The 21,403-nt window shown below is 41.3% G+C and overlaps 1 protein-coding gene across 3 annotated transcripts in view; it reads left to right on the top strand.

Annotated features, from left to right (window-relative positions):
- MEIS1 (Meis homeobox 1) overlaps positions 1-21,403 on the top strand; it is a 129,078-nt gene that overhangs the window by 99,716 nt on the left and 7,959 nt on the right. For all 3 annotated transcript variants that reach the window (XM_037126281.2, XM_037126282.2, XM_037126283.2), the window contains one exon: positions 6,302-6,378. In XM_037126281.2, the coding sequence (XP_036982176.1) occupies positions 6,302-6,378 (77 nt within the window). The remainder of the gene's footprint in view (positions 1-6,301; positions 6,379-21,403) is intronic.

Raw genomic sequence — 21,403 nt, 5'->3', positions numbered from 1 at the left:
TGTGGTGGCAAGTTTATTTACAGTGGGAGAAGTTTTTATAGGCAAAAAAAATTATGTTAAACAAATATAAATATATTTAGTTAGCAAGTTTCTGGGTATGATTCCTCCAAGTCACATAGATAGCTGGTTGTTTTAATTTATATCCACAATATTCCCTAGTGACAAAAATACAGTTGAGGTTTTAAAAGAACGCAGAGAGCTAATGGTTAAAAGCCGCATGGTAGATTTTTTTTTCTTAAAGGGAGTATCTCTCCATCACATACCAGAGTTTAGCTCAAGGTCAACTTATATTAATGCATTAAACTTAGCTGTGGAGGAGGCAAAGGGCTGGAGGAAAAAGGATAAAAGAAGTCCCGAAATTGTTCCTCCAACATATTCAGCCAAGCAACAGAACATTGCCTTGATAAGGGTTATATTGGACAGTTGCCATAATTCCTCCTGTTAGATCAGCTCCCCCGGTACCTATTCCTATACCTTTTAAAGTATAGCATGTAACATTTTGCTTGAAAATTGCTTCCACCTCTATTGCTTTGTTATAGCTGTTCTGCAGTGTCGGTATAGAGGCAGTTCTGTGTCACAAGAAATTACTAATCTGAGGCTTGAGAAGGGGCAGCATAGCCTTCCATTATCTCACCAGCGAGCTCTGTACAGGATTATTTTCAAATTTTCTACTGCTATTACAATGTGCTGTTGGAGTGGGCAAGGCAGTGAGGGAGGGAAGGTTATTGAAACTTGGTTACCAGGGTAGATAAGATAAAGTTCATCACTGTCTTGGCATCCACATTTGCAGTCAGGGGTGGAAAATTTGATGAAAGGAGTACATTTGGTCAAGGATATCGTTAAGATATAAGGCTGGACATTTCCCATCTGTGTGTACTGAAGAGTTTCTTTTTTTCCCACTGACGTTCATCCGAAAGAGTCCGCTTGACTGTTTAAATAAATACATTTTCCTCCAATGCATTACTATAACCTTGTAAATACCAGACAATCAACATCAGAGTCTGCCCCTCTCCCCATCCCAACCTCAAGAAATAAAACTGGAATCATGCAGAGATAACTTTCTTTAGAAAGTTGTCATTTTCTTTGTCACTTTTTCTTCTTTGGGGCTGAGAAAAATGACAGTTCGGACTTAACTTGTACATAAAGTTATTTTTAGATCTTTTTCTTCAGACACCCTTGATTTCTATTACACAGGACATAACTCCAGAAATCATTTTATTCCTTGATGGGGTCACTAAGCAATCACTGCTATCCTGGGTCATGACTAGGAGTCGCACTGTAAATTCAGAAACACGTGAGAGGGGCAGAGTTTCCTTTTCAGCAAGAGACTTGCACTGGCAAGGAGAAGTCGAGGTGTTGTTTCGCAAACTGAGATGACTACCGTGTGAGTTATTTCCTGTAGCTAAGGTTTCACTGCCCACAAGCCACTTCTTTTCCCTTCGAGTCCAGCATCCCTTCTCTCCCCAGCCAAGCCAGCCTAATACATGTGCGCAGGTTTAATACTGGAAAGAAGGGTCAGCCTTACCCGGACATAATCACTGTTTTATGGCTTTCACTCATTCCTGAGGTGTTAATGCAGATCAAATGGGAAACACTCGGGAAAGAGCCCTCGCAGCTACCGCACTGCCTAGCTCCCCTCCGCTCAATCGTTAATTCTTATTGTAAGATCTGAAGGTAATTTTGTTTGCTCTCTTAATGCGTTGCAGTTCTCCCAGTGGCCCTTGCATATCCTTTCTCAAATTCCCATCTTGATCAATTGTTTGCAAATAATTAAGCTTTTAAGAGATAATGGCATGGGGCTAATGTGCACAACAAAGGCGAGGTCTCCCGTCACTGTCTATTGGAGTGGTCAAATTTGCTTTGATATCCCAACATGCTCAGGTCGACTGCTGTATCTGGCAAGTGCCATCGGTCTTTCCTTCACAAGAACCTACTGATTTCTCTTCAGTGAGTGTCCTTGCCATTTAGGTGGAATAATAGCAAAGGTGTTCAAGCGAATGGCAAGGGGTGACCTAACCCCTTACTTGCAATGGTTTGGAGTGGAGTTTCCATTTTCTTCCTAAAATGGCACTTTTTCTTGATCTCTTTTGTAAAATGATGTCTTCCTTGGCCCATCTCCTGGCCTCACTAGCCCCGGGCAGAATGCAACAGGGCTTTGGATGTTTTTACAGCAGCCTTGCCCACGGCAGGTTGGGTTTTTGTCAAGTCACTTTTTTTTCAAAGTCTACAAAGGAATATCTCCTACTGTTCACAAAAAGCTTATCTAGTATAGATACGTAGGGTTTAAGATATTTAAACATATTGGATTTCAATGAAAAAGCCGACTTCTTTGTGAATTTTTGTCTGACTGTGGATTAGGTACCTGAAGTCATGGCTTTCGTGTAATACTAGTAAGTACAGATTTTGCCCCCCCCCCCCAGGGAATTGAAGGTGTGTGGGCACCAAGGCCAAGAACTATGAGAAAGAAAAAACCATGCAGTTGATCTACCATAGACGAGGGTATAGGAATTTTGTTGATACCCTTTTTTCCCCTCTTAACAAAGACCAGATTATTGGGATGTTTAATTTTATCCAAGCTTATTCATTTCATATATATATATATATATATATGCATATATATATCCAGATATACATCCATGTATATTCATATATACACATATGTATCTATACACACACACACCCACACCCACACCCACATTTATCTCTCTCTGTCTTCTGAACAACTGAAAATTATTCAATAGAGACAGAGTGTTGGGTCTCTGTAGCTTGAGGCTGCCTCGCAATTATACTGCATGAAATTAGACACAGTTTGTTCCAATTACTTAAAATCAGATCACATGAAAAGTGACAGAGGGAAAAAAGGGCAGAACTTTCTCATTTTATGATATTAAATTATGAAATCAGAAACTGCATGATGCGAAAAACAACCTAAATTTGCACTGAAACTTTGAGGGCCACATGATTGCTCTTTGACGCTGTAGTGATTCAGGTAATTTTAATGATCCAAAGAGAATTTTTCTGACACCACTTGCATAAATAAAATGTGAATTCCATTTGCTTTAGGTAATACTGGGTCTAAAACTTGCTCACAAACAGGCATGCAGAAATACTCTTGAAAACACAGAACCAATAAATGACTGTGACAATTCTCAATTTTCAAAATAACTAAAGGTAAATGGCATAAATATTCATTTTCATCCAGTTCTGGTCATAATATTAAGACACAACTTATGAGACAGAGGAAAGGAACCGCCATCCAGCTATAGTGAAGAGAGACTGTTGACATATTTATTACAAAAATTCTATGGAAAAATCACTGAACAAGATTTTCATAGGACCTGCCAAACTGCATGCATGTTATAGAAAATGTTGTTGGTTGGAAATGACTTGTGCGTATTGATCTACAACTTTATATGGCAAATCCTCACCTAATGTCTCAGTAGGTTCTTAGCCTTTAATCAGGAAAAAACATGCTGAAACCAGCTTTACTATAGGCCAATGACATAAACAAGAATCAAGTTCCTACAGCATCTCATTAGTGTTGTGACAAAACAATGTTAGACCAAACGATTTTCTTCAGGGATCTCCCAACAACTAATACGCTAATATGTCCCTATGTCAAAATCAGGCTTATATTCTGTAAGAATTGCTAGCCTGGGTAACCTTCAACTTTGATGGCTCTTAGAACCCCAGATTACACAATTGAGGATTAGAAAAGTTGTTCCTTGTTCAGAATCTTATAGTCAGTGAGGGGCAGCATAACACACAATAGCACAGGGTCGTGTGTGCCTGAGTACAATTCTTCGAGTAGCATCAGCATAGAATTGCGAGATATCCACCTTAATTCTATTCATAGGGTGAAAGATGCATTTGGTTTGTACTGAGTGGCAAGCCTTCAGGCGGTGGGAGTAGTGTGTTAAACCTGAGGGTGGTGGATTGCTCTCAGCTCAGTGTCCAATCGTGCGGTTTTGCCTGTGATGACTGGCATTATGGGAGTAGGGAGTAGGGAGTAGGGCAGTAGGGAGATTGTCACATGATCTTAGACGATTATGGGGCATATAGACTTCTATTGGAAAAGAATGGGTCAACGTCACTTTAAGGAATGACATAAGGAAAGTAGTGTTGTGAATCTTAAATTGGATTGTTTATTCCTTTTATGGGCTTTGAAAAATTTTTATTGTTCGTTTTGATGTTCGCATCTGAGCAGCTATTCTTTTATTTCACAAATACTTACTGATTCTCTGTCCAGCTAGTCTGGGATTTGAGAATGCTAACCAAAAAAGGCAGAGGCTTTGGGGTGGCTAAGTGAGTGGTAAGAGACATAGCAAAAAGGGAACAAGTAGCCAGAAGGAGTGTTGCAGAGAGCGATGCTCACTGTGAGGGAAAGAAGAAAAGGCTGATGGGAGAATGATAAGGTGGACTTTTGAACAGTGGAGTGGGGAGGGCTTGGCATTTGTGCTGAGATGTGAATGTGACATGGGAGCCGGAGCCTGCGTGATAGGGACAAGCTTGGCATGTTGGAAGGACAGAAAGGAGGACTGTGTAGCTGGGTGGAAGGCGGGTGGGGGGGAGCCTGAGGAGAAGGCTGCGGAGCCCGAGACGTAGGCAGGGCTGGGTCCGGCAGGCCCTGAAAGCCCCGGTGAGCAGTGGGGAGGTTTTTGGGCGGGGGCCCCGGGTAGAGGGAGTAGAGGTCGTGAAGGGTGTTTGCCACATCCCTCTTTGCCCGTGAGGCTTAGTTAGATGCGGGAAGAGAAACAGGAAATATCACCAAGTCATGGGCTGCTGACCATTCCTTCCCCTGGTCGGTTTCCTCACCTGTAAAACACACAGGACAATGGAGTCTCTTTATGTCCCTCAGAGGAATAGAAGAGGGATTAATTACCATCCTGTCGGTAATATACTTGGAGCTCTTTAGAGAAAGGAACTACATTCCATGAAAGCAGAGCCTTATTCTAATTGTGTATTTATTGATTAAGTGACAATCAAAGACAATGCTTATGGGAAAAATTGCTACGTCTCTGTTCTTTGAAAACAACTCCCATGTGTATAGATATAGAACATGTTTAAACTCACATATAAGAGCATTAAAGTGGTCACTGATGTGCCTTCTTAGCATCTAATCAGACTTTATTAATGAGATTAAATCTATGTTAATTAGCATTCGATAGACAGGAATTCAGCTTCCAGTGGCACAGAGAGTTAAAAGAGAGTTAGTGGTGCCCTTTCCCACTCGTCGGAGAACAGACCATTGGCTCTCAGGACAGTTTTTATCTTGGGAGAATTCACTGGGACGCAGGGCAGGGTTTCATACCAGGCAGCGTCTCTGTAAATGGAAACCGTGTTCTCGGCTCCGCACCCAGGCTTTCGTTATGTGTGTGTCTGATTTAGACACAGTTGGTTATTGAACGAAAAGTATTTGTGCCAAAACTGATTTCAGTAGAACTCCAGACATTCTGAAAAAAAAATATGGATTTCATTCTATCGTCTAATCCTGGAGTACTTTTCTGTCCTGTTTTATGAGGAACATAGCTGGGCTTGTTCATAACGTGCAAACATGCTGGTCTTTGACCCCGTGCTGGCCCGTGTTCAGAATCTCAGCGTGTGTTGGCATTCGGACATGGACATAAACTTTGGTTGAGTTTCATTTGTTCGTGTCTTTTGGGAGAGCTCAAATGAACAGTGGTGAAAAAAGGAATCTGCTTTAATTTTGATATTTGCATCCAGCAATATAGTATCTGGAGGGAGAATGAGTGCTTTTAACTGCTGGGGACCTCAGCTGAGACTCTTGGTCCACATGGTTCAGCCTTAGAAGTCTATGGTTCTAATAAAGATATCACATCAAGGCAGTATACTTTTATATAGTCAAAAGGGCTTGACCTTATTTTAGTCCTATAAAATACAGTGGAGACCATACTGAACTTTCCACATTTGCAACAAATAAACCTGTTAAAGGATAAACTCAGTATCAAGGTTCTGCAAATATCCTAAGTAGCTATTTATACACTTCACTAATCTTTGTAATTGGCTGTCTTTTACTGCCATTAATTAGATGATGTAGTATTCTATTAATAAGAGTGACACACCTCAGCATTTTTACCTTTAATTATAGACTTCACTAGACCCTTAGGTTATTGACAGATAGCCCAAATGTTGCCCGATATACACATTTCTTTTTTTTTTTAAGAGCATATCTGTTTGTTATGGAATCCTTAGCCCCTGACATGGTACCTGGCATGTGGTATGCATTCCCTTCTCTGCCAAAGCACGTGTGACTACACCTATCTTTTTTGTCCTCTTTCAGCACCCTTACCCTTCTGAAGAACAGAAAAAGCAGTTGGCACAAGACACGGGACTCACCATCCTTCAAGTGAACAACTGGTATGTAATTTGGTTTTGTCCTTATACACGATCTGCTCCCTGATGGCAACCTGAAGCGAATGTTTTGCAATAAAAAGACACACCTAGTATGGCCATTTGCCCTGGTAGCTTGTGGGTCCAAAAGGCTCTGGAGTGGCGGGTAAGAGTCTTTGCTGGTGTGGAAAAGAAAACAATGTGTGGCTTCCCCTTTCTTTATTAACTGGCAGGTTTTAGGCACAGTCTAGCTCAGAGTTTAATTCACGTTCACTATGGCTCTGTAAATGTATCCCTCTCTGTGGCTTTTCCCCCTTTAGTATAATCACTGGAAAGAGTGGATCATCCTGTTTTCGATGAAATGAGAAAATCCACCATCACCCACTGGTCAGGTTTTCAACCCATCAAACACCTACATTTGGTTAGATTTTGTTAGGGCTGTGCGTTCGAGGGCAGTCCCCCCTTTCCTCTCATCTCCCGTCTCTGGAATAGGAGAAATTGCTTGTTTCTACTTGGACGCTATTCAAACCCTCACATATCTCTGAACTGTGCGATACTGTTCCTAAATAAATGTGTACATTCCTGATTTGGGGAGAAGCCGAGATTACACACCAAGAATCAGCCAACGATGTTCTGGCGAAATGCACAGGGGTATGGCAGCAAGGCTCTGAGAAAGTGATTTATTACCCTTTGTTACCGTGCTGAGAGCCAGGCTCCTACGATCACCCAGAGCTAGTGTCCTATTTGATGGGATTCGAAACCAAATATCCACTAAAACTAAGTGTATCTAATTAATTGTCCTAATATTTTTAGATTAGTGTTTATGATGGGGAAACCTTATCCTCTTTGAAGTAAAATCCAGAAAAGGCCCAAAGCCTGGTTGGGGAAAGCAGAGAACTGGGAAGGCCAGCTTGCAGACAGAAGTATTTCTTTCTGTTCAATAAGTGTCAAAGATTAATATTACAGAATCTCTGATTACATGGCCTAATCCATTTTGGTGAATAAATTTGGTCTAGATGTCCATTGCACCTCTATTAACAGACCCTTCTCTCTGTTAAAGAGCCCGGGAGCCTTTGGGAGAGATTTCAGATATATTAAACTCCATTACAGAAAATGTAATTTCTGTCAATATAATTCCATGTATTCTTCAATTTAGTATTTGAGAGATAACAAGCTACTTACAATATATTTGCCTTTGGAGGATTAATTTACAAAGTGCACTATCTTCAGGACACAGACAGACTCACATAAGCATTGCTTGTAAGGGTTATCAATTTCTATGACCTTACTGCAGCCTTGGGAGATCCATTTTTGCAGCCCTTTTAGGTCAGTGGACAGGGAACCAGTGGAAGACACACTGTAGCTAAATGTGTTGCCAGGAGTTGCGTTGCTGCTGAGGTTCTTTGCTGGCCTATTTTTTACCTGCTATTGTGTCTGAATTTTCAAGATTGTTGGTGCTATGTAGTTGAACTGTAGTCTTTCAGATCCTTTTGGATGTTATTATAGGGTAGACCATCGACTTTGCATGCACACCTAAATTTCTATATGTTTTCAAGTTTACATTGCTGGTGAGGCAATTTTAGTACAATGGAGACTGTATAAATATCGTATTTCCCTGGAGGGCCAAGGAGTGGCAGGGGGAACTCTAACTGAAGAAGGCAAAGCTCTGCCATTCAGTTGATCTATCACACATGCCATCTCTCGTCCTTCTTGCTGTTGCTAGCAAACTTCACCCGTAAACATACGTCGTTACCAGAGAACACATTCCAATACGAGTTGCTTTCCTTCTACAGGTGGACAAACTTGCGGGATGGTTCCTGTAGATGCAGCAGCAGGCAGGCATTGCTGTGACCCCAAGCAGTACGCACTTATTATTTTCTTAGGTTCTGTGTACAGTCCGCGGTCACAGTCTCACTGCCTCCATGTTGCGATTAGAAGGGGAGGAAAATGACCCCCAAAATGTTATAATACATACCACATAGCAATTTTTCAAAGTATATGCAGACTGTACCCTAAACTCCATACTGATATTTAATTCTGCTTTGGTATGTAACTTAAAACACCACTGTTACTCAGTTACCTGGGACGTAAACATGGTTCTGTGCTCGAGTGGCGCTGTGGACGTGCACGTGTTCTCTGTGCTGGGTGGGGTTTGCAGCCACTGGGTGGGGTTTGCAGCCGCTGGCTGGCACTGCTCCGCTTCGAATTCAGCAGCCTTCTCAACTCTTAACAACTGGGCTTGTGATAGAGAGTTTCCCTCGAGTAACTCAAACTTGTAAGAGAGATTGCTTCTCTTAGGTTTGACGAATAATGACATTCCTGTGTTTGACTGGAGTTTGTGACAGTTTATTAATTTCCACCCAAACTTCCCTTGAAGGAGCTGATAATTGATCTCTTTTTCTTTGAGTAGGAAGTGTAATGCGAACCCTGGAAAACCCGGGTGGTGCTTCCACTGTGGCATCCTCCTGGAAGACTAAAAAGTAGTGTAACCACTCAAGTAAAGTGGTTTTCCTTTAACTTTATCGTAATAAAAATTATACAGAGCTTTTTCTGAGAGTGTAAACATTTTTCCTGTATTGAGCATCAAGCTTAAGTTATTTCCTTTGGGAAATAACAACTTAAAAAAAATCTTCATTCCCCTTCTCTTCATGTAGCCATCACATTTAAAGATGTGTCTTCCCTCCTGGATTTCTTAAAACTTGTTAACACACATGTACGTTTTGTACAAACTATGAGTCACTGTTGAAGAGATTTAATGAAATGCTGAAGGGCAGGTTGGGTGCAGATCAGTCACAGTTATTGGCAGCAACATGATGTATGGAAACACAATCCGAGGGAGAAAAATATAAACTCATGTCTACTTGTTAGCTTGTCATAGAAACTGCGGCCGACGCAGCTTTCGGTCAGGTTTTAACTGGAAAACGAGATGAGAAAAGTTTGGAGCATCGTGATGCTTTCATTCCATTGCTGAACTGATTTTACATTTATTTAATTGACGTGGGCGATCTATACTACCCGCCTTGGGTAGCTAGGGTCAAAGCATATAGGGTTCGGGGGAAAAAGAGATAACAGGGACAATGTAAACAACGAAGTTTAAAACAAGGCAGATTGGGTTAATTAGGAGAAAATTCGGATTCTAAGGAGTAAGCGTTAGGATCTTCACATTTGATTTACCTGCTGGAGTGAAGACAGAGAGGAGGAACCTGAGAATGGCTGGTATTAGCACTGACAGGAGTTGGAGCCCAGGGTGGAATGTGAGCCATGCTCAATGAGACCTCGCAGGACAAGTCTGTGCCAATACGCTTTTTTTGAGAGTTGAGGCAATAATGCAAGGAATTTGAGTAAAAATATTTTTATCTAAATGATCTAAGTATTTGAGGTAAATCAACTTCTGTAACTAATTGCCTAAATAGTTCAATCTAGCATGCTGTGGTAGGCTTACACTCGAAGCAGAGTAAGTTTTGAAATATAATATGTGCTATACGTTTACGTGTTTTTTCTTCCTTTGTTCCCTCACTCTCAATTATGATTTGATCCAAAAATGGTAAATAACAGCATACGGGGTTCTGTCTCTTTGCCTTTCACTGCAGTTGTGGTTGTGACAAACAATTCTGTTGCATCAGCAGTGAAAACGTATTACTTATATGCTGCGTGTTTTAATCAATTTCAATGGAAGCTTCTTAAACTCAGAGATTACATGGTTAAGTCATCAAATATTTAGGTAGAACTTTAAACACATACGCACACAAAGTCCATACTTGTTTTCTTTTCCTCCAGGTGAACTATATATTTTTTTCTATTGAAAATGTGAGTACAGAATAGAATGGTCAGATGAAAACTCCCTTGTACGTTTGCACAGCAGTGTTGCAGACCTGGAGTTCTGTGTGATGGAAACTCATGCCCGTGACTGTATCTTGTTTGCCTCCGACACATCCGCCTCAGCAGAGTTCTAGCCTAGGGTGCACTGGATACATTTTACAGCTTCTTCGTTGACTACTTCTCATCCAAACACTTTCCCATTAAGGCTAAAGTGAAATGGTCATTCCTTTACAATCTAAGAAGGCAGTATGCATTTTACATGCAAATTATATAGTACATGGGGGGGGATACAGTATGTATATGGAGAGAAAAGCCACTCTTCATCAGTCGGGTGCATAACATTCCACGGAACATCCTAACATCCGAGGTGACACTTTACAGAACTCTCTTGGTGCCATAGTTCTCAGGTTTAGTACACACACCAGATTTGCCTAGTAACTTCATTTATTGCCTCAAAACTGCAAAGCACTCAGGCATCGCTTCCCATTTATGACTAGTGGGGGAATAAAAGTATGTTATCCTTAGAGATTTATGCCACTGGCAGGTAAAACCGTAAAGTTATTTTTTTAAAAAAATAGGATCTCCCTTAATATTATAAACAGATTCAACTGGTAAAGGTCAGATTTCTTTCTGAGTTATGGTAATAATGTAGCAAATACTTTTATAAGTAATCAAAGATCCTATAAATATAGGTACCCGTGTGGATGTAAATGTTAAAACATTCACAAATTATCCTTTCAACTTCTGTGATCTAAAAATCAATAGGGGGTCACAGGGTTTCATAGAATCGCTCTGCTTTTTCTTCCAACATAATTTAATAATACATTTTACAGATGTTGTTTAAACATTAGGTACAGATTGTTTTGTCAATAAAGCTGAACAGAGGCACGACACAAAAGCCAGAAAAACAGATGTAAGAGAGTCAGGGCCCCGTGCGGGAGGCACCATTCAACGGCAAAGTGAAAGCTCGGGGTGTGTGGTGATTTTCTTTGCCCAGGAATTACCTGGGCATGGAACAACTTCACACACCAAAGGTGATTTTATTAAGCAGGTGGCTTAACTTTTTCCCTTGGGAATCTAAATGTAACCTACATTTAAGGGAGACGTCATCATTGATCAATGAAGTAACAGGTGCAGTATCCTTAAAAGAAGGAGCAGACGGAGATATAAATAGAAAAACTCTCCAGAACATCTCAGAATGGGTTGTTGTTCTCCAAGCCACAGTTAATTGCCATGCTTTTCACCTTGAGTGTCAATTCTAATAATATTACCTTTATAGGCACTTACTCTGGGCTTAGATGATAGCAATCAGTAATACTCACTAGATAAAATACTGTCTGGTTGCTCATAAGAAAATATTGAAATCAGTCAAAAAATGTTTAGCTTGCATATTGCCCGAGACAGGACTGGCACGGTGCCAGGCAGGCAGGATGTTATTAGGAAAGCTGAGCAGATCGCTTGCAGGGAAAAGAGCTGTGAGTTTGGAAACCTTCAGATACTGTCATGTCAGAGAGTCTTAGGGGTTCAACAGAGACACCACTTTTGTCTTCAGATTTTAAGAATTTGCAACAAACCATCCTCAGAAAATGACTCTGTAGTCCATTAAATATAAACACTTTGCTCTAAGTTTCATGCCACAGATTGACTCAAGATCCCTGCCCCCCTCCACCCCCATGTCCCCATTACATCACATCGGTCATACTGTGAGGGATGGAAGCCCCTAAGGAAGGAATAGGTGTTGGCTGTCTGTGCTGGACGGAAAACTATGCCCTTCTACCAGGGAACCTTGAGTCTAGGTGAGACAGGGATGTGGGAGGCAGAAAGCTGGACTTGAACGTCAAGTGCTGTTTTGGGTAAGCGCTCTCTCCTCCAACCAGCATTCAAGGGCAGTTTGTGTGCTTTTCAGGACGAAGGAAGAGTGTGATGCCTGAAGCTGAGAGTTGCTACCACTCGAGGAAATATTGCAGGACCTCTTAGGGCTGGGGTTCAAGCGAGGCCCAGAGCTGAGTGAGTTGGGAGACTGATTTATCCATCAGCGCCCCATGCTTCAATGTCTGTGATCCCTTTCAAGGCAGAGAAACCAGTGGCTTGGTGGTTGACTTTGAACAGGGTGTGGATCAGAGGACTCGTTGGAAGCCCTAATTAAGCCAGATTTGTTGTTTTCCGTGTCTTAGCACAAGTATTTGGTCCGAGAAATGGAAAGAACTTCTTACATGTCATGCAGCCTAGCAGAGCTGGGACTGACTCCCGTTTACTTGCAGACCTTGGGAAGGGAGGGGGCTGAGTGGCATCGGGATCGAGGGGAAGGGTCCAGGCATCCACAGGTGGCTAAGGAACAAATTCCCCTGTAAACCCCATGACAACGTACAACTGATGGGGCAAGCAAAGGGAGGGATTATCTAGGGGAAAGAACATTTTGAGTCAAAACATTTCATCTGTTGTCCCCACTCCTCGCCGGTGAGCTGTGTGCCCTTGATGGAGTCACTTTACCTCTGTGGCAGCAGCTTCCTCTGCCCCACATGGTCAGGTTCAACTGATTCCTGGGACTCTAAGTCTCTTCCAGCTCAAACTGTCTAGACTAGATAATAATGTGAGCCAAAGAAAAGCACATTTAATGTTCTGAAATGGACTCTGATTCCAGCTTTACCCTAGGACTGGGGAAGGGGTGAGGGTCGTGTGGTAAAGAGACAGGCGGGAAAGTTAAAAAGTTGTTCTGTTTCTTCCTCGCGGGTGAATCAAGCACTGGGAAATAAAAACTAGATGAAACTAAACATTATCACAAGACATGAAAAACATGTATGCTGTCATTTTAGGGCTCATAATAGAGATAAATCAGTTGTTTTTAGCAGTGTGCTGCAAGCCTGTGAAGGGCATGACAGATAATAGGCTTGAAATTTCTTAAATTATTGTACAGCAGAATTTGTTTTTTCCTCAGGCATTCAATCTTTTTCTCCGGTAATTTTGTACATGACAAACTTTTTAGTGGGTGCATTAATAATCTATAAGTAATGGGTTGTCAGGTGTCAGTTAGATAAGATTAAAAGACTGTTTAAGCATCATCCATTTGCTGCTTCGCACGAGTTTCATAGGTCAGGAGAAACAACTTTCGGAGCTGTGCTTCAGTGCGCATGTTGGCCTTTTTTCCAGTCTCTCCCTCACTGGCTCCGCTCCAGGAGTACGTGGAAGAGCTGTATTACATTACATAGATCCTGCATGTAGGAGCAGATCGGAAACTCGCACTGTGCGAAGCAAGGGGACACATGTCTCAGCTGTCTTCTGTAAACTCATTTTAGTTTCTCCAATGTTACTCTTTTCCTTCTGAAAGGAAACTCTGTCGGGGGCAGAAGCCTCTGCTGAGAGGGACACCCAAGCTTTAGACGTTAGGAGTTTCCTAGCAAATCAGGTTTAGGTCTATTCTTGTCAAATCGGTCTTAAGTGTGTTTACATATAGTTTGCCTTTCTGGTATTTTCTGCTTGCACAGACCTGATCTCCACCTATTTTGTGTCAACAGTTGCCGAGGCTGGTGTTGGGTGATTAAACCACTGAGCACTGCAGCAGCGAGCTGTGCCCACAGAGAACCCCTCTCTCTCACTTACATCACCATCTTGCTCCAGGCTGTGCCTACAGAAAACAAACAGCATTTCTGAGTGGCTAAAAAGTCAGCCTGAAACACGAAAAAAAGAAGGGGCAAATGTTGTCTCTTTGTTGAATAAAACACTTTTCTCAAAAATGGAGTAGAGCCAGGGGCGCGGGGGAAGGAAGAGTTTCCGAGGGCGAAGGCTGTCCTGACCCGATCCGTGTTGCTGCGGACTGTACAGGAAGCCTGGAGCCTCGTGGAAATTCTCCCTGTTTTGTTCCGTTCCTTTCTCAGTGGTTAAGGGGAGAGAGAACATTCAAAAAAAGTCTCTCCAACAACATGGATGCTTGTCACTTTGGCAAATACAGGGCTTTCCTGTTCAATGCCTCACTGTCGTTGATATTTTCCTCTTTATTTTATTTCCATTCTTTTGGGGCTTCTCAGCCTGGCCCATTAATACAAGACACAATGCACCCCACTGGGATCCTGACACCTGAGCAGTAACAAACGAAAAACTTCAATGGGTTCCTGCCCTTGAGAGCCCTCTTTTGCTTTTTAGCCTCTTACCCCATTGACTGAAGGACCCAGTGCCTTACCAGATTAGAGCCATCGCTGAAGAAGGGGAAACCGTATGCCCTTTCTCAAACACGCTGACTCTTTCGGGCCTGTGGGAGTTCCCGGTCTCAGGTTCAAAATGTAACTTTGCTCAGCAATGAGTTTCCTGTCATTGGAGAGACCTGGCTGAATATTGACAAAGTCCCTACTTTTCCAGAACAGAATACTGCCTAGGGATGAAAGTTAAATGCGTCACGGTTAATAATATATATAAGTTTCTACTAGTGTGTACCCTGGGATGCTGATTTAAATGTAAACCAGTACTTTTGAGGGTTGTTGACTGGTTGAAGGATTCTGTTGGCCGGCAGCCTTAGACTATCTGCCATGGTTGACTTGATTTCATCGTTAGTGTGGGGCATGGTGCGTGTGTACGTGGGAAGGGCAGGCAGCAGGGGATGGTGAGAAGCCAATTGAAAGAATTGTCCAAAGAAGTCAGATGTCAGTCCCCACGTCTGGTCACCTGGCAGTGCTGTTCACAGAAAGGAAAGGCCTCCATCCTCAGGGCCAGGTGAGGATGGGGTGGGGGCAGAGAAAGCACATCAGAATCATTCTGAGTGAGCGTAGTTTAAAAACGCCTTTTGAGAATTAACTTTGGATTTTAGTCCTGTTATTTCTTTTGAAATTGCAAATAACAGAGGGATATGAAGTCTTGGAATTTACCCACAGGGAGCCTGGATTTATTCAAATTTTAGAAACCCGGTGCTAAGGAACAAGAGAAGCCAAAACCTGGGTGAAATTTTATGCATCATTTGACAGCTGAGGCTCATGGCCTTATGATGTTACTCAGCTAATTAGAGGCCAGGATGGGGCTGATCCCCGGTCCAGCGCCTCTTCCTTTCCACCGTTGCATGTTTGTTTTAAACAGCGTCATGGAGATACTGTGCCATCTGCCCACTTAAAGTGCTCAACTCGGTGGTTTTTAGTAGGAAATCATCCCACAGTCCACGTTACAACACTGTTACCACCTCAAAAAGAAAATCTGTACCCTTTATTTATTTTCTGTTCAATTTTCACTGTGGCGACATTAGTTAACAATGTTACATAAATTCCAGGCATACAGCCTTGTAATTTGATATTTGTACGCCCCATTGTCTGTCCCCTCTCACTCTCACCCCACTGCACACCTCCGTCCTCCATCCCCTCAGCCTCTGGCAACCACTCAGCTACCCCCTGTCTCTATGGAGTTGCCTGTTCTGGGCATTTCACATAAATCTCATCAGGTAATGTGTGGTCTTTTGTGACTGGCTTCTTTCTCTAAGAATAACGTTTTTAACTTTCATCCATGTTACAACGCGTCATCAGTACTTCGGTCCTCTTCATGGCTAAGTAACATTCCATTTTACGGAAAGACCACGATTTGGTTATCCACGCTGCACTGGTGGGCAGCGGTGCTGTTTCCCCCTCTTGCAGCCATAAGCGCACGCATACAGTTTTTCTTGTGCCATTCATTGGGTGTTTTTGAGAATCAGAGTAATAGTATCCCAACAAACCCCTGTGCTGTTTTGTCATTTCTAAAGCGCTTGCCCGTGTTTTGACTGTGATAATTATGCATGATGTCGTTCAAGGAAGGGGGTAGCCACTGTGAAGGGAAGTTCACATTCTCTAAACTTTCTCAGTGTGGCTTAGATGCCCGTAAGCATTTTTCAAAGATCTGACACATTTTAAAAGGAGGTCATTTTGTTAGTCTTAGTGTCTTCATTCAAAAAATTTTGTCATATACCTGATTGGGCAGATTTTCGCCCCTTTGTATAAGTGGTTCCATTTGTATTTAAGGGCCTCCATATATTACATTTTGATGTACATTACATGGAGCTGGTTTCCAGCTTTACTCATTGGAACAGAAATTACAGTGAATACTCCACAGAACAGAGACAGGCCCCCATTCAAGTCAAGTCATCTTCAGTGGGTCATTCTGTAGCCTGATTTGGCAGGAGAGAGTAGAAATCAAGCCGTGTGTTGAGATAGCCTCCCTTGGCATAAATGGAGACTCCAGGCTTGGGTTGGTCAAGGCCAGGGAACTGGGGCAACGGAAGGAGAAGCCCCAGAGAAAGGGGAGGACTCACCGCTGCTCCAGGGAGGTGCTGCTGTTCCTTCACCTCGCATGCACGCTGAGGCCGGTCCGTTCTCACACAGAGGGCTCTAGCGCCAGTCGTTCAGGGGGAATTTCATTTCAGAAAATTGTGTCTTTGATCATTACGCTGGCCATGCACCCCGACTGGCGGGGACATACATGGTCTGTGCCTATTGCCCAGGATAATTATGAGTAGTGTTCTTTCACTGTCAAAAGCAACCCGGCTTAGATGATAAATGATCTGACCATTCTAGGTATAATGGAGACTGGCAGAAAGTTAAAATTTGTTTTAAATAAACACATATTCTGCAATGTTTGTGGGATGTTTAGTTAGATACAATGTTATTAACTTTTTGTGAATATGGGAAAATTGGAATTTATACAGAAAATTGTGCAGCTTAAAGCAAAGCGAGACACATCTATTGTTTGATAATACCTACTTTAACTTTTTCATTGCTGTAGGAGGTTTTGCTATATTATCATTGAGTACCCTTTGCTGATTCAGTGTGCTAATAATAATTTTAACTCTGTATCTTTTTCTTATATTTATATGCTATAAAGACTCAAATTGGGCAAATTATCTGTTACATTTAAGTAAGTAGTTTATAAGTACCATTTTGTTACCTACGTTTTCCTGTTGAGTAAGTATTCCTTTCCCTAAATCTGGTGAGACAGCCTCCAGTCTCTTCCTCTGAGTTCGGATCCTAGTGCTTTAGTGAATCTCAAAGGCAGCAAAAGAAATATAGACCCCCCCCCCCCCCATTTAGGGAACCACTTTCGCTTTGAATTCAGGTCAGATTAAATGATTTAGCAAGCTTATATTTTTTTAGAATAAAAAAAATCACTTTAAAATTTGCTTTCAAGGAAAACTTTGCTGTATGTAACCTAGTGATAAAATGTTTGGAAGTTATTGCAACATTTAAAGTTCAAAATAATATGCGGCTTTCGTTGTTTCCTTTTGCATTAATTTTTTTTTAACTTACTGGTGGTTTTTTTCACTAGTTGCTTTGAGGAAAATTTTATATGTAATTAACATCCTCAATGTCAGTTCTTTCTAGAGTAATTTGACAAATGTGCCCGTCGCTGGAAGAGAAGGCTCCCCTTCTCAGACTGCCGATTAACGGGCTTATTGCGATCTGAGCGATATACTTACTTCTGGGACGGACGGGGAGCGGAACCCGTGCTCCCCTTTCCCCCCTCCCGTCCAGTCACCTCTTCCACCCTCAGACATGCAGGTGATGTATTGCAGTCTTGGAACTGTTGGATCCTGTAGAGAGAGGTACCAAAAACATGATTTCATACGGCTCGACTTGAGATGGAGTCAACTTTCGCGAGCATCTTAAAATCATTTTTCATGCAAGTTTATTTCCCAGAGAAAGAGAGTGTAGAAAGCGTGGATCCTGAAGACTGCCAGTTATGGATCATTAAATTTCATAAATAAATGTAAATCTAACATGAAGGAGTCCAGCAAAAGATTGTGAAGTTCATTTCTTGTTTTAGAGCACAGAGAGTTATTTGGGAGATAGCTAGAACTCTTTCCCCGAAAGGTTTATTTATAAAACAGGCCTTAAAGTTATCAGGAAATGCTGACTTTTAAAAAATGTAGTATATATGATTTTATTTAAATGACTGATAAAGTTGAAAGAAATGTTATGTCAAGGAAAATTCATGGACTAGAAAAAGGACAAAATTCTGGAATTCAGCAATTACCTTCCAATGCAACATTTTATATGTGAAGATTTTTCGCAAGGTTTTATTCTATAGAAATATTTGTAGAAATTATCTCAATGAATTATTTATCAATCACATATTATATTTGCATGTTGTTTATTTGTGACTAAATAATGAACAGAGCATCTAGAAACCACTACTACTTATACTTAAGAATACAAGGTATTAATTTTTATTATTAATAAAATGTCTGTGTAGGTATTTCTAACTATACCTAAATACTAATCAAAGATGAGTATCATTTGTAATTTCTCTGAAGGACGATACAGGTGTAGAAGGGCATCTTTACTGACATATCCTGCTATTTAAGGGAATCTTTTCTTTAATATTAAGTTGACGACGTGAGCTTCTGGGGCATGGGGGCGGGCACTGTGAAACGGTGCTCCTCCCTCCCTGAACGGGCACCTCCCGCCTGCCGACTGTGCACGCACACCTAGCGGGCAGGAGGCACTGTGGGGGTGACTGACAATCAGCACCGCTGAGAAGCAGCGGTGCTCTGATTTTCTGTGGCTCACTGGGTTGGCAGTGACGTGCTGAAGGGACAAACTGGGCTCGGTGAACAAAGAGAGTCATAAGCATTGAGGAATAGAATTAATTGAGTAAAGGGGGCAGTGTCGTTTCTGAAAGTGAACAAATAATTTTTCTTTATTTTTGCGAGTATTACAGAGAGCCATACAAGGAAGACCAAAGGTATACAAGTATAGGAAAAGGGCAAAGCTGTGTGGAAAAAGCTGCCTGTGGAACTGGGACCGTGTACCTTGTGTTTCGGATCAGACGGATGCCCACTATAATCTCTCTACCTCTCCTGGTTCTCACCAAGAGGAAACTAAAGTTAGCAGTCCGGTTTTGTGGGAAGGAGCCGGGCAAGCAGTGGAGGATAAACTAAAGGACAAAGGTCAACTTTTGAAAGCTGTTCTACCAGATCTTGCTCAGAAAAACTATTCAGGTATTCACAGACTGAGAATAAAAGGAGGAAGGTGGAATTAACAGAATGAAAAAAAAGTCTAATACAAAGATCTGGGGGGCGAAGAGAAGAAAGAATAAAGCAAAACTTTGTGTATTTCTTTTTGGCACAACTCAGGATTCATCTCCCATTCTCCCTGTCTGATTCCTATTTAAAAATGCAAAGACTAAAATGCAACTTTGAGGTGATCTTGTGTGCTATACTTTTGAAGATTTTGCTTCCCTGTTAACCTACCATTTCCCCTAACTAGGACTTGTGTCCTAAACAAATAACTAAATAACCAAAAAAAAAAAAACACCAAATAACTAAATAACTAAAAAAAAAGAAATACAAGTATATCTGTGTTTATCTTGATATAGAATAAAGCTATAAAGTCAATCCATTACATTCCTTTTCTTTTTAAAACCTCTTGATTTGAGAAAGGAGATAGTTGGGTCACAGGAAGAAAGTCTAATCCATGATTCTATGAAAAAAGGGAATATAAGAATTATTTCCCTTATTTAGTCTTCTACCACCTACAGAACATCCAGTTCTTAAAGAGTATTTCACAAAAGAAGATTGTAATTTCAAAGCAGAATGAGATTTTTAAAAGTATACCTCGGTGTTCAGAATGGAACATGGAAAGGCAAACAGAATGTTTCCCGACTTGAAAGCACACTCGACTGGAAGGCTTACCTTTTCAAATGCCCAGTTTGTGGCAAGGTCGAGCTACAGTCTCTTCGCCCCTGGCGTGGAACTCCTCTAGTGAGTCAGAAAAACTCTCTGGCTTCTGTGTCTTCCTGATGTCATGCATACATCTGAGTTCTAAAGGCTGTAGTGTTGGGACATCAAGTGGAAAAGTTTTCTCTTATATCTTTAAGCTAACAAACTTCTTAAACAGACCTTATCAACATGGGAAATTCTAAAGATTGTGTGTACTTCATGGATATATTTTATTTTAAATTACTTCATGGTTTTTGGAGAAAGTATATTTTATTGTATATTGAAAGTGGGGTTATCTTCTCTTTTTTCATTTCTCTCTAAAAAACACTGCTTCTTATGTTCAAGTTCTAATATATATATATATTTATGTATTCACATGTAAATATAGATATATATTGGAACACACACATATGAACTTGAAATGAGTATTTTACGGATGCTTCTGGAAATGACAGTATTTTAAGAAGGGAATATATTCATAGAAGTTCACATAAAATGTAAAGTTCCTTTTTTGGTTCAGTGTTTAGAAAATTCTTGATAATTTAGAATCTTCCACAATGGAAAGTGAAGCATTGTCGCAAAAGCGGGGAGGATGAGACACAAGGTCAAAGGGCATTTTAGAAACAAACAGCTGGACCAGTTTATTTAAACAGATACAGGGATGGGGGAACTGACCTCTGTTTGACTTAGAGTGGGAGGAGCAAGAATGTCATTTTATTGCTTTGCCCAGAAGGAAAATGTTTTTGTATCTGAATTCACCCTGAAGCCATCTAAACACATGGCTTTGCTGTATAGAGTGTAATTCCAAAGAGAGGACATATAAGACAGTCTGGGAGAATGATAAAATGCACTAAGGAGAATCACATGTTGAGATGGTTTTAAGTTCAAAGGGATGATGTTTTAAAAATGAAAATATTTTGTTCTTAGTTATTTTCAGATAAATATATCTATCTACTGTGACCCCAGATAATAATTTGTTTCCTGTAAGTACAGGAATTGTAATTCAGTAGCATTCTGAGAGTTGATGAGGCCCCTATACAAGTTGATGAAGTTTTCAGAAATGAGAAGTTCCAAGTACGTGGTCTAGTGGTTTAGACAAAGTGATTAGGCATTCTTAGGTTTTCAAAGTTTGGTTGTTTTTATTTAATGAAAGAAGTCCCACCTTCATATCTATGCATCCCATATGTGGCAGACACTGGTGTCATCAGTAACAATGACTAATTACTGCCACCACAAGAAAAACAAATGGCACCTAGTCCCTGGGGGCCCTGAGCTGAGAGCTGGCAGCGAGGTGTTGGCTCCCTGCATGGGCACCACAGCAAGGCTTGGAGGTTGGCGTTTAGTGTCGTCTTCCGAAGACCTTCAGGGGCGCACGGACAAACCTCAGCATGGTGAGCAAAGAGTGGCTCAGGTGGTGAGTGAACTCAGTACCCTAAAAGAACTCACATTCTAGAATGAACTTGGTAAGAGTCACAGTGTGTAACTTGGGGAGAAGAGGGGAGAAGCCAGTGGGCATGATGGCTGTAGTTGAAATATTTGAAAGGCAATTCTAAAGAAGTGAGATTAAAGTTG

The sequence above is a fragment of the Artibeus jamaicensis genome, unplaced genomic scaffold (genome assembly GCF_021234435.1).
Source record: "Artibeus jamaicensis isolate MK-2021 breed Jamaican fruit bat unplaced genomic scaffold, CSHL_Jam_final contig_3174, whole genome shotgun sequence".
NCBI lineage: Eukaryota > Metazoa > Chordata > Mammalia > Chiroptera > Phyllostomidae > Artibeus > Artibeus jamaicensis.
The sequence above is the reverse complement of the archived record's forward strand: the minus strand, read 5'-3'. Positions and strand labels throughout refer to the sequence as shown.